The sequence below is a fragment of the Hippocampus comes genome, unplaced genomic scaffold, assembly GCF_001891065.2.
Source record: "Hippocampus comes isolate QL1 unplaced genomic scaffold, H_comes_QL1_v1.1 scaffold92, whole genome shotgun sequence".
NCBI classification, from domain to species: Eukaryota; Metazoa; Chordata; class Actinopteri; order Syngnathiformes; family Syngnathidae; genus Hippocampus; species Hippocampus comes.
Genome location: NW_017805379.1, coordinates 979,380 through 992,426, shown reverse-complemented (window position 1 = coordinate 992,426; position 13,047 = coordinate 979,380). Strand labels below are relative to the sequence as shown.

The 13,047-nt window shown below is 41.0% G+C and overlaps 1 protein-coding gene across 2 annotated transcripts in view; it reads left to right on the top strand.

The window, feature by feature from the left end:
• The window catches only part of ddhd1a (DDHD domain containing 1a), a 13,523-nt gene extending 4,432 nt beyond the window's left edge, over window positions 1-9,091 (top strand). For both annotated transcript variants that reach the window (XM_019872589.1, XM_019872588.1), the window contains 11 exons: window positions 1,148-1,276; window positions 1,974-2,121; window positions 2,953-3,062; window positions 3,166-3,272; window positions 3,595-3,857; window positions 4,630-4,705; window positions 4,791-4,940; window positions 5,239-5,303; window positions 6,202-6,374; window positions 6,468-6,668; window positions 7,338-9,091. In XM_019872589.1, coding sequence (XP_019728148.1) covers window positions 1,148-1,276; window positions 1,974-2,121; window positions 2,953-3,062; window positions 3,166-3,272; window positions 3,595-3,857; window positions 4,630-4,705; window positions 4,791-4,940; window positions 5,239-5,303; window positions 6,202-6,374; window positions 6,468-6,668; window positions 7,338-7,525 — 1,610 coding nt within the window. In that variant the 3' untranslated portion in view covers window positions 7,526-9,091. The remainder of the gene's footprint in view (window positions 1-1,147; window positions 1,277-1,973; window positions 2,122-2,952; window positions 3,063-3,165; window positions 3,273-3,594; window positions 3,858-4,629; window positions 4,706-4,790; window positions 4,941-5,238; window positions 5,304-6,201; window positions 6,375-6,467; window positions 6,669-7,337) is intronic.
• Window positions 9,092-13,047: the final 3,956 nt, after the last annotated feature.

Sequence of the window (13,047 nt, the reverse complement as noted above, 5' to 3'; positions counted from 1 at the left end):
AATTTCTATTCAGGGCTTATGATTTCCTTCTCTTTTCCGGTGATGCGGGGCTGCATTCATCTCCCCTTAAGTCTTGTATCTCATATCACAAATGTGGAGACTTCATGGAAAACCCCATTTTCTGTGTTTTCCATTATGAGTACAAGATTTAGCATGGAAAAAAAAAAGTTTGAGAAGTAATCCAAACTTGATCCTCGGTTTAAGAGTGGTGTTTTTTTTTTATTTTTTTTTATACGTTGTTTTTGCATGGTTTCTTCTTTTACTGGTACCCACTGGACAATATACTGACCCTTGCCAAGCTTAAGCATTTCACCGATGACATCACGTCATTGTGTGTTCTTCTGCTGTACCTATGACAAAGCCTTTCTCCGCGCCTCAGCTTCTACTCCACTAGTTTTATACAAGTGGTGCTCTCTGAATGTTGGGAACTGCTGCTTCCATGCCATTGTTGCATGGATGTAGTAGAAGTTCCCATCACAGCCGTCACAATGGCCTTCTCTAAGACAGCAGCAAACTCGTCGCCGCGTACAATTGTAATAGTGCACTTTGTTTGATCTGGATTGTGTCAAGTCATGATTACTCAACCAAATTGTAAATCATTATGCCCATCTTTTGAAACAAAATAGTTCCTAAACATCTGCAGTCTTCCTTTGTATGAAATTGTGAAGGGACTACTGCATTGCCGCCTGTTCTTAAGGCCTTCATTCCCCAAATTCTTTGAGTGTTGTCCAAGGCAACCACTGGACCGCCGCCAAAGTCTCCCATCAATCTCATCTTGATGGTCTCTCTGCTGCTGTTCAGATCATCCAAACGGCGTATCAGACAGAGACAGTCGACCAGTTTTGTCTTTCCCTTTCATGTGGCTCTTACTTGCTCTTGTGCCTGCATTAAGAGCACATCAATACTGTACTAGAATAGATTTCTTGTCTAAGCAGGGCAGAAAAGCAAGAACTAACTGTCCTGCTCTCAATTTCCTTCCAAATGCAAATAAGTCCCGCAGACTGCATTTGACTAAATCTGTCAGCACAATCACAGCTCTTAGATTTGTTTCACCTCTTTTGTGTTCACCCGTGTGTTTATCGAATCAACCATGTCAATACCCTTCTTAACATGCCTTCACTCCTGTGCTCTCTCACTGATCACTCAGCCATCCACAGCTTGAAGCTGAGTCGGACCCACGTGGACTGGCACAGCGTGGACGAGGTCTACCTCTACAGTGATGCCACCACATCTAAGATTGCTCGCACTGTGACACAAAAACTGGGCTTCTCCAAAGGTCTGTCAACCGGGGCTTAGCCGATAACTTTTCAATGGTTTGGTCAGGGCGGCGCAACGGCCATATATGAACACACATCCGTTATGTGCCCCACGTAACCGCTAAGTCATTGTTTATCATACCATCAGCAGTCAGGGTTTCTTGAAATCAAATGCATTTGATTTCAGGAAACCGTGACTGTGGGTAGTGTAATAAAAAAAAAAGACTTATCTGCCATGTTGACTGATATTGACTGCAAGGATCAAATGTTTTTTACGAATGTCAGATCTCAAATGCATTTGATTTCAGGAAACCGTGACTGTGGATAGTGTAATCAAAAAAAAAGAGACTTATCTGCCATGTTGATTGATCTTGACTGCAAGGATCAAATGTTTTTTACGACTGTCAGATGCTTTTAAAGTTTACATTCAGATCAATTTAACTCATTCAGTAGCAGCTAATACTGGACCAAGTCTGAAAAGACGTTTAAAAACGTCTTTGGGAGTGAATGAGTTCAAGATCTTTCCAACTGGAATTCAGCCTACAGAAATTTCCACTGCTTCTTGTCACCTTGTTTAAAACACATGACTTGAGATCTAAATAAAGACTCTCCTGCTCCATTGTATGAACTGCTCACAAACAGCTGGTCCACAGTCACAACAGAACAATGTATTGTGTGAAACCGCACCCCTGCAAACCCGACTGTGTTCTTTCTCAGCCTCCAGTAGCGGAACCCGGCTACACCGCGGGTACGTGGAGGAGGCCTCTCCAGAGGACAGACCCCCACAGACCACGCACATTGTCTTTGTGGTCCATGGGATCGGGCAGAAGATGGATCAGGGACGCATTATCAAAAACACGGGAATGTGAGTTTTCTCTTTGGATTTCTTTCACTTTTTTACTGACACTAAAATCCCACATTTCTTCAAATCAAGCCCCAAAAGTAGGATTTCCATTCGGCTACTAATCATTCCAAATTTGTGATGCAAATTTCATTACAAATTGCGTGCATATTTGGTTTCTATTTCGATGCAAATTTGGTTCCAATTCGAACCCAGATTTAGGTATCAAATTTGGACACGAGTTTGGCTCCTCAATTTGGACCAACTAATCATTCCAAATTTGTGATGCAAATTTCATTACAAATTGCGTGCATATTTGGTTTCTATTTCGATGCAAATTTGGTTCCAATTCGAACACAGATTTAGGTCCAATTTTTATCAAATTTGGACATGAGTTTGGGTCCTCAATTTGGACCCCAGTGTAAAAATATAACATGTATTAACACACACATATACATGATCAAGAACCACAACAGGCATTCATCTTTCATGAAACATGAGCCTGCGGCCCAATAAAAAAAAAAATGCCTGGGGGACAATTTTTGATCCACGCCTAGAGAAAACAGTGCTCTAGCCAAACCAAGAAATGTGTCTTTGTGTCACAAGAATAGTCAGGCCATCGCTTGAGGCTTAGGCCGGCTAAGCAGGTAAAGTAGACCAAGTTGAGCTGCCGAGCACCTTAAGCCTTACTCGCAGCTACATCGGGATTACGGTCTACAAACACCTTCCTCAGCAAAGAGGAAACGTCGACGTGGAACGTCAAACCACTTCATGTTCCTTTTTTCATACAGCCTAAACTCCAAAGTAAAACACCCTTTTCTGTGACCCCCCTACATCTCAACTGCTGTTGTTCAGGTTGAGGGAAGGTGTGAGAAAGATGGAGGAGAAGCACTTTTCAGAGCACAATGATGAGCATGTGGAATTCCTTCCAGTGGAGTGGCGCTCCAAACTGGCCCTGGACGGAGGTTTGTCTTTTCATTGTGCATTTAGAAGGGTCATATTAAACTCGCAATACTGAGTAAATGATGACACCACCTTACTTATACACCGTGGGGTGTATCTGTATAGATACAGTGGACTCCATTACACCAGACAAGTTGAGAGGCCTGAGAGACCTTCTCAACAGCAGTGCCATGGACATCATGTACTACAACAGTCCTCTTTACCGTGATGAGGTAAGTACCAATTAACCTGCCATGCATGTTTTTGGAATGTGGGAGGAAACCGGAATACCTGGAGAAAACCCAGCCAGGCCCGGGGAGAATTGTTTTATTATATTGTATATAGTTAAGTAGTTTATTCAGTGCCGTTTTTTATGCAAGGAAGGCAAGTGGTGAGGGTAGAAGCCAAATAAATGGCATGCATTAGAAATCCTCTCTCATGGCTGACTGCACACATGTTGTTTATTCAGAGAAAGCACTGAGCAAGTGGGTGTGCGCGAGGCGGGCAAGCATTGAGATGAAAAGTCACACGACTTGTTTGTTCCTTCCTATGTAGATCACGAAGGGACTGACACAGGAGCTGAACAGACTGTACAGCCTGTTTTGCTCGCGCAACCCCGACTTCGAGGAGAGTGGGGGCAAAGTTTCCATTGTGTCGCACTCGCTGGGCTGCGTCATCACGTACGACATCATGACGGGCTGGGACCCCGTCCGCTTCTGCCTTCAGGAACACCACGCCGTGGAGGAGGAGCTGCACAAGCACTGGACGTCGTACGAGGAGAGGCATCTGCTGGAGCAACTGCGCTACACCAGGAACAGGTCTGATTCCCCAATGGTTCAAATGCTAGAGCAGGATTCAGCAGGTAGCCCCGTGGGCCTCTTCTAGAAATGGCTCAATTCAATAACCTAATCAACCAATTAATTAAAAAACTAATCGAAAGGATAAAAACATTGCTTTGCTCCCTTTATGCTCACAACAATAAAAATATTAATTACAGGCAGAATATTTGACAGTTTTGCAATACAGAAATACTATAAAATACTATTTGTAACTATCAAAAAAAATCTAAATATCAGTGGAAATTATAGAAATGAAAGTATAGAAATATTAGAAGACTTTCACAAATATTGCAATGATGACAAAAATTCTGAAATTCCAGAAAATGATACAGGATATTATGCAAAACATATCTGAATAAAATTGACAAAAATATTGCATGGGAAATGTACAAGTTTATTATTTTATATTAGCCACAAAAAAACATTAATTATGGGGGGGCGGAAATTACGATTAAAAATAGAAGACTAATATAAATATTGGGCAAAAATACCACATTTACATAACAAATACAAAAAATATATACCAAAGTTGTATACTATGAATAAATATGAAAATATCAAAAGATATTAAAATATTAGTCACGTATACGAGATGAAAATACAACGAAAGCTCGACAGTAATTCTCAATCTTTCTATGTTGGTAAATTAAGTGTTTGCAAATTAGAGCTCACATACACCACCACTTCTCCGCTCCTTGTGATAACCGCCCCCATGTGGCTGCAAGTCAGCGTATCTTGTATCCGTTTACAGATTACGAGAGCTGGAGAATCAACTTTTAACACTGGAAGCCTCCAAACCGTCAACACCTCCTGCACTCAAATTTAAGGTTTGTACACGTCAACTGTGATGCAGAAAAAAATGGAAACTTTTGATTCAGTGACATCTCTTTTTCATAATAATAACAACATTAGGTGGAAAACTTTTTCTGCATGGGATCTCCTCTGGCGGTCTTCCTGGCATTAAGGGGTATTCGGCCTGGCACCAGTTGCCACCAGGACCACATCCTTCCGACATCCATCTGCAGCCGCCTCTTCAACGTTTTCCACCCGACGGACCCTGTGGTCAGTTGTCCCAAGTACTTGGAAATTAATGCCTCCGTCAAATAGGAAAAGAAAGAAAGAAACAAAAACCAGGTCGTTAGTTAGCCATTATTCAGTTCAGGCTCAGTGTGCATATAGTGTGGAGAGGCATGGTTTAAAAGATGAAAAACACACAAATGCTAGAAAAAAAAAGCAATACAAAACTATTGGTAGAAAATACTAAACTACGAAAAAGTAAAAGAAAATACTTAAAAAAAAATACACAAACTCTGTTCTAGAATTTCATATGGTAGTTATTGAATCTGCTTTTTTTTTCCAGGCCTACAGATTGGAGCCCCTCATCCTCAAACACTACAACAATGTTGCACCAGTGCAAATCCACTGGTAAGACTTAGGTGGCAATAACATATCATAAGTCCATGTCCGGCGAATATAAAAAGTCGACACACCTCTGTTGAAATGTCAGGTTTTTGTGATATTAAAAAAAAAAAAAATACACCAAAATAATCCATTTCAAAACGTTTTTCCACCATTAACGTGACCTTTTGCTAGGACAACTCAATAAAAAAAAAAAAAAGAGACATTTTCGAACAGGGAAGGAAAAACTGAGATCATGTGGTTGCACATGTTTCTGTTACAATAGAGGGTGTGGTAGGCTGTGTTCAGAATTAATCCCATTTCAACTCATTTTGAATGGGGCAAATAGGATTCAGATGTTCCAATATGCTTTACCAAACATTTTTGTCATCACATCATCACAGTACAAGCCAAACTCCACAGGGAGCTTCCACAGCATGAGAGGGATCTCATTGTTTAAAGCCAGGAAAAGGATAAGAAAGAATTTCGTACTGGGGCCTTAGTCAAAGTGGCCCGAATAGCAGTCAACACAAAACCTTCAGGCTTCTCAGAGAAATGAAAAAAAAATGTCAAAAGAAAGAATATTTGAACATCTCAACTTAATTTGGGGTTTAACGGTGGTTTTTTCAATGATGGCTGCTGTGTGGTGACTCCCATTTAACGTGAATGAATCTTAATTTTGAACACGGCCACATCCTCGCTTACAGCAGGGTGTGAACACTTGTGCAACCACATTATCTCAGTTGTTTTGCTTTTTTTGTAACGTCCCTTGTGGAAAAGATTACATTTTATTTCAATTGATTTGTGCTGGAACTCATATTGATGGTGGGAAAAGTTTTGAAATTATTTATTCGGTCCCAACAAAAACTATATATATAATTTTATTTAATTTTTTTAAATCACAAATTCGATGAATCCTTTGCAGGTATAGCGCCACCAACCCGGCACCTTACGACGAGGTGCGGCCCACTTTCCTCAACTTGACTAAGGAGCCGACTTCCGACATGGAGAGCATCCCCAGTCCGAGCACTTCTCCCGTCCTCCAGCGGAGACATTACGGAGAGTCCATCACCAATTTAGGCAAGGCCAGCATCCTCGGTAAGACGCTCTCAGACACTTATCATCCCCTGCAATCCTGGCATGTAAAGTACCAAGGCTGATTTTTCCCTCTTTCGCGCCTTTCCACTGTAGGAGCGGCGAGTATCGGGAAAGGCATCGGTGGCATCCTCTTCTCCCGCTTCTCGCGCTCCAACAGCCAACCCTCGGTCTCTGTGGGTCTGGAGGGCGGATCCAACCCAGAAGACGACGAGCAGCAGAAGCGCACTGAGAGCCAGTCGGCGTACGGCCTCTCAACCATGGCCCGGCCCACTTCGCCCCCTGCAGACGTGTCATGTGAGTCACCTCCCAGAAGCCCCCACCCTTTCACAATCACTGCACAAGTTTGTTCACAATGGCGGCATCTTCTGTGTATCGTTTATTTTCATTTTCCTTTGGCAATCGAAAATTTCAAAACAGAAAAATTACTTTTTTTTTTTTTTTAAATCAAGCACAAAAGAATGACTTTTTTTGTTTTGTTATACGCATCATTTTTTAAAAAATATTTCCAAAATATTGTGAAATCAATTTTGTGTTTTCATATAAAAAAGCAAAAATAAAACATCTGTTTTAGATACATTTAAAAGGATTCAAGTATGATGTAATATTAAGATAAACTAAAGAATTACTTCAATTCTAAAACGAATTGTGTGTGTTTGGTTATAATTCACTTTCATTCATTTAGTTGACAATAACAATATTGAATTAATATTGAATTAAATCAAAAATACATTTACGGTAATTAAACATGTAATATATATATATATAAACAAACAAACATCAATTGGTATTATTGGCTACATGGTGGAATAGTGCTGAGTACACCAGATAGATTCATGAATCGTCTGTATTTCAGTCACCTTCCAGTAGCTCACATATACAATACATAAAAAGACAATGCACACACCTAAAAACAACAACAAAACTGAACCCAGTGTGTGTGTGTGTTTGTGTGTGTGTCGCCAGTGGAGCTGGAGCGCCGCATTGACTTTGAGCTGCGCGAGGGCCTGGTGGAAAGTCGTTACTGGTCAGCCGTCACGTCGCACACAGGCTACTGGTGCTCGCATGACATCGCCCTCTTCCTCCTCTCTTTCATATACCAGCAGAGGAAAACAACCTCCGATCCCGGAGGAGCCACCCCCGAACCTGACTGAACACACTCCTCCCCTCGCTCCTAGCCTATTTTTGTTGCTGTCTTTTTTTAACGCACACTGATATTTTTCTTATGATCCAGTTCTGTGAACTACAAATAATAAGCCGACTTAAGTACTTTCATTCCAGTACAGTGGAACCTCTAAAGTGGACCAAAACATTTTATTTCACAATAGAAAACCATGCACAATGCACCTTTATTACAGAGAGATACATCCCAAACGCAGCCGCGATTGGTGAAAGTTTGGGCTTTCCAGAAGCCATTTAGAAAAAAAATTAAAAATAATGCCGCTCATGCATAAATGAATAAATGAGTTTTTCAGTCAATAATGGAGGCAAGGGTCCAATTAAAAAAAAAAAAAAAAAAACTATAGCAATCACCAGCCAGACCTCCATTTCCCGATGGTGTTAATTTTAATCATCACATTCATCAAACAGTCCACTTTAGAGGTTCCACTGTAAACGCATTTTAGTGTAGTTCATCGGACCTGAAACAATAGCCAGTATGACCTCAGAACCGCTGTAGCTAATTAGCATAGCTTCAGTAGTAAATACCATCACAGTCAAAAGTTTGGAAACGCCTTCGAATTCAAATGGTCTCAAACGCTTTTAACTTGTGATATAATCTTAAAGCTGAGAAATTACCAAGCTGTGCAAAAATGTTATCTGGGCAAAAAGGGCCTACTTTAAAGAATCTAAATCATAAAACATTCTGTTTTGATTCACATTTTATTGTTTACCAAATAATTCCATCAATATTCCTTATGTCGTTCAGGATTTTTTTTTTTTAAATAATGAAAAACACTGACTTGGGGGGTGTTTTCAAATTTTTCACTGGTTTTGTACCGCATTGCCCTGTACAAGCTGGTCCGAAGCCTTGGTGACACAGCTGCCTGTTGGATTACATTGGTTTGCCTTTTGAAACCAGCCAAACATACCGTATGTTATATTTTAATAGGACGGAACATAATATTGGGTCATTATGTGATTTATTTATTTATTTTTAATCACTATTTGCAGCTGTCAGTAATGGCCGACTATGGGTCATCAAGGGATGTGTGATCAAGATTTGACCTTGTGGAGTTCTTAGAATTTCATGCTTTACTGGGAGCCATCAAACCTAGCCAGCATTTACTGCCTACACACAATGACAATAACTCTAAACCCTTACAATTCAGCGTTGCCCGGCTGTAGAATATACAAGGTTCAAATTTGGTTACTGTCGGAATAAGAGACTTTTTTTGTGGGTCTTCTCACGACAGACATATCTGCAAATATTTCAATTTTGAAAATCTCTCACAAGAATATGTCATAAGACACCTGGAAAAATCGAATAGAGGAAGGAAGGGAATTAAGACAAAACGTGAGACTTTTTTGGTAGTCTATTCATGATAGACATGGCCACCAAATTTCATTTGTCGCAAAACTAAACTTGCTTTGGGGACTGAATTTTCATAATATCTCGGACTACACAATGACAGACTATGCATTGTATGCCCCACATACAATGCCATTGTTTTGTCCACTCCAAAGAGACTCTTAAATTATTCTCCCAACAAATAATTAACCAAAAAAACTGTTGTTTTGCGAATAGAGGAAGGAAGGGAATTAAGACAAAACGTGTGACTTTTTTGGTAGTCTATTCATGATAGATAGACATGGCCACCAAATTTCACGTCGCAAAAGTAAACTTGCTTTGGGGACTGAATTTTCATAATATCTCTGACTACACAATGACAGACGATGCATTGTATGACCCACATACAATGCCATTGTTTTGTCCACTCCAAAGAGACTCTTAAATTATTCTCCCAACAAATAATTAACCAAAAAAACTGTTGTTTTGGGCCATTTAGGCGGTTCGACTACCATTTTACAAGTGAATGGGATATAAGCGATTTGTGAATCTCATCTGCGCATGTGTGAGAATCAAATGTTTAAAAAAAAAAAGTTGGCTGCCAAACAAATGAGGGGTCATTGAAATTTTGTATGCTAGTTCAAAAGTGTATGCCTAACTGTACACCTAAAAGCCAGGACTGTTTGCACATTGTGTTCAATCTTGTTGTTCCATGTCAAATTGGCGATCGGTTTCGCCGAGTGTTACGCTGCCTTCAGATCACTTCACTGGTGTTGGTTATCTGGCCAAAACAACATTTTTATTCAGGCTATTTATTAACTGTAGCCTACCAGCAGAGGGCGGTCAGTTTACAGAGTATCAAATGACAGACTATGCATGTTTAAAATAGAATAAAGGGAATGTCATCCCCAAATATTTTTTTTTTACAATATGTTCTATGCGCATCCACTAGTCTAAACATGACATTTTGATTAATACTGAGTTGTGGAATATGAGTTAAGCGGCAAAATTTAGCTTTTTTTTTTTTTTTTAGCCTTCTTACATCGCGGTCAATTTGCCCTTTGGTGTCGACTGAAAATGACATCACAGTTGCTCAGGTAACGACCAGTCACGGCTCACCCGTTTTCTGAAACTGTGTTGAATACTCCTGAATACACATCTACCCTGTCACGAAGCAAAACTGGCTTCAGTGGGTTGAATTTTTCATATCTCTGTCAAATCATCGGTAAAAATCACCTAAAATGGCTGCTTTGAGCCAAAACGGCAGACTTCTTGTGTCTTTACTGGCTTCTCGAGCCTTTTTTTTTTGTAAGTCTACTCATTATAACACAATTTCATTTCATACAAGTGAAACTGGCTTCGGGGGCTGAATTTTCTCTCTCTCAAACGAGTCCATCTTAAAAGGACAGCATAAGCTATGTGCTGCTGCTTCGCAATCAAGGGCTGACACACGCACTGTTGTTTATTAGCGTCATAGGTCAATCACGTGTGTGTCCTGTTGACTGAAAGCCACGCTGCCTTCCTTGACGTTAAATCGAAGCACACCACTGGACTTTACTTTCACAACGATATTATATTTTTTATTAATGAAGGCACGTAAAACGAAACGGTCCCTATTATGTTCATGATCAATCAATAGGTGTCATTAGACGGTCTGAAAAGCCGGGTGTGCATTAAGGTTGTAATTTATGACCCCTTCCTCCCTGCCCTGCTCTGTGCAATAACAACAACAAATGCCTGTGAATGGATCCTAACCTCCATCGAACGCACTGTAACTATTTATTCCCCGTCATTAAAGGGCATTCCTTATTTTGGAAGACAACCATTAACCTCGTCTCATTTGGTCCTGTCAGTGATGTGGTATGCTTTGGATAATGGACTCCTAACATTCAAGTAAAAGCACCCACAGATTTAAGAACTGCAGTTTATCCAGTAAGTTGCCAGGTTCATGCTACTCATTAGCTTACGCTACATTAGCATCATTTCAGTGACATTAAATTGAATGTCATCCTTTCTCTTTTCCTTCAGCCTTCCTTGCTTCTTTCCTTGCATAAAGTCCTTGTTTTATTCCTTGTCTTGTCCCCGACCTTCCATCCTTCCCTTCAGTCTTCCATCATTGTTTTCCACCCTTCTTCCCTTCTATGCCTCCTTCCTCCTTTGTTCATTTCATCTGTCCTTCCTATTTTCCTTCTGACCTTTCCGCTTTCCTCATACCACCCATCTTTCAAATCTTCCTTCAGCATCCCTTCATTTCGTTACTGTCCTTGTTTCCGTGACGCTCTCTTAATCCCCTTCCTTCCAACCTTCAATTTCTTTCTTTCTTCCACTCTCCCCTGCGCTCTCTTTTCAATACCCTCCTTTACTTCCATCTTACCTCCCTTTACCAGTTCGACTGTTCTATATTTCTACGTGTCACACGCTTTGCAATAAAGTTCTATATTTTCTTTCCACACACACCCGTGTTGCAGTGATCGCAAAGTGGCAAATTATGATCATGGCGGACGAACGGGAAATTGAATTTAGCTGCTGGCAAGATTTGTTTTGAAATTGGGCTAATTACACTTCACAGAGATGTAAAATTACAAAATGCTCGCCATTGTCTTTGAACGACTGCATGCTGATGTGTCGGAAGTCTGATTTTTTTTTTTGGAGGACAAAGGATGGGTTTGTTGGGCTACTGGGATGCATGAGATTCTTTCCGAGCCCAAATCGCTCTCGCTAACAACAAAGTGGTGTTCTGGACGGTCAATGGACCTCTTTGTGACTTTGAACACAGTCTGTAAAACATCTGCACCGGTCCGAAGAGAGCGCATAAAACACGGAAACTCGCACCGGGACCTGCTCTTCCGCGCCGGGCCAGGAGAGGTCGGTCAAGTATAGCTAACGCGGGGGAAACAATAGCTCCTATTGAGCCATCTGCTCACAGGCTGCTTCCCCTGCTGTTTCCATTTATGGCCCCTCTGCTCACTCACATGGATTGTCGATGAACCAAAAACAGTTAACGCACGAAAAGTGGGACGATATCCATCCGCTTCTCAAACTTCACCCTCCCAAAGAATCCTTGTTTCCTTCCTTCCTTTTTAAACTAGTTTCCATCATTTCTCCCTCTTTTTTTTTCCTTCCTTGCCTTTTCCCTTGCATGTGTCCTTATTTGTGTTCTTGCCCTCTATCCTGCCTTCCATCCTTCCTTCAATTCCCCTTCAGTTCTTTCATTTCTTTGTCTTGCCTACATTAAGCTTCCATCCTCCGTCCTTCCTTTTACTGTATTTCCATCTGCCCGTCCTATCTTCCTCCCTCCCTTCTCTCCTTTATTCATACTTTACTTCCATCCTCCCTTCATATATTTCCATTATTCCTTGCTTTCATCCGTCCCTTCGTTTGTTACTTCCATCCATCCCTCTGGCCTATTTTCCTCGTTTCCTTTGCCCATTTTCCCTTTTGCCTCCCTTCCTTCATTCCTTAGTCCTTCTTTTCATTTTCTGCCTTATATTGCTCTCCTTCCCATCCTACCCTTTCTTTTCTTCTTCCTTCCAGCCTTCCTTGTCTCTGCTTCTGCCCCATCCTTTCAATCCATCCTTCTTTCATATCAACCTATTCCCATCTTTCCTTTCTGGCCATTCTTGTTTCTATCATTCTTCCTTTTCATCGTTCCCCATCAATTTCTAAATTATTCCCATCTTTCATTTGCGCCCTTCCGGGCTTTCTCTTTTCCATTCCCTTTTTTGACTTCCTTCTCCTCTTCCTTCATGTGTACTTGACATTCTTCCTCCCATCCTTCGTCCTTGCATCCTATGTTCAAAATTGCTTCCGCCTTCATGTCTCTGTTCTTCCGTATATTCCTTCCTTTCGTAAAACACCTTGATTCCCTATGTCCTTCCCTCTTCATATCTACCTTCGTCCCTCATTCCTCTTTCATATTTTGCTTCCTTCCCTCTAACTTTCTTTCAAACCATCCTTGATTTTCACCCTCGTTCCACTTTTCCTTCTTTCCTACGTTCCTTCCTTCCTCTTGTATGTCAGCCAATTTAAAAAGTGCCTCCCTGCTTTCATACGAGTGCACGAGGAGCACGGTGGCACACAGAGAGAGGGAGAGAGAGAGAGAGAGAGAGACAGAGGAAAAGAGCGATTGGAGCAGTGACGTGATCCTTAGCTGAAAAGAGGAGGAGG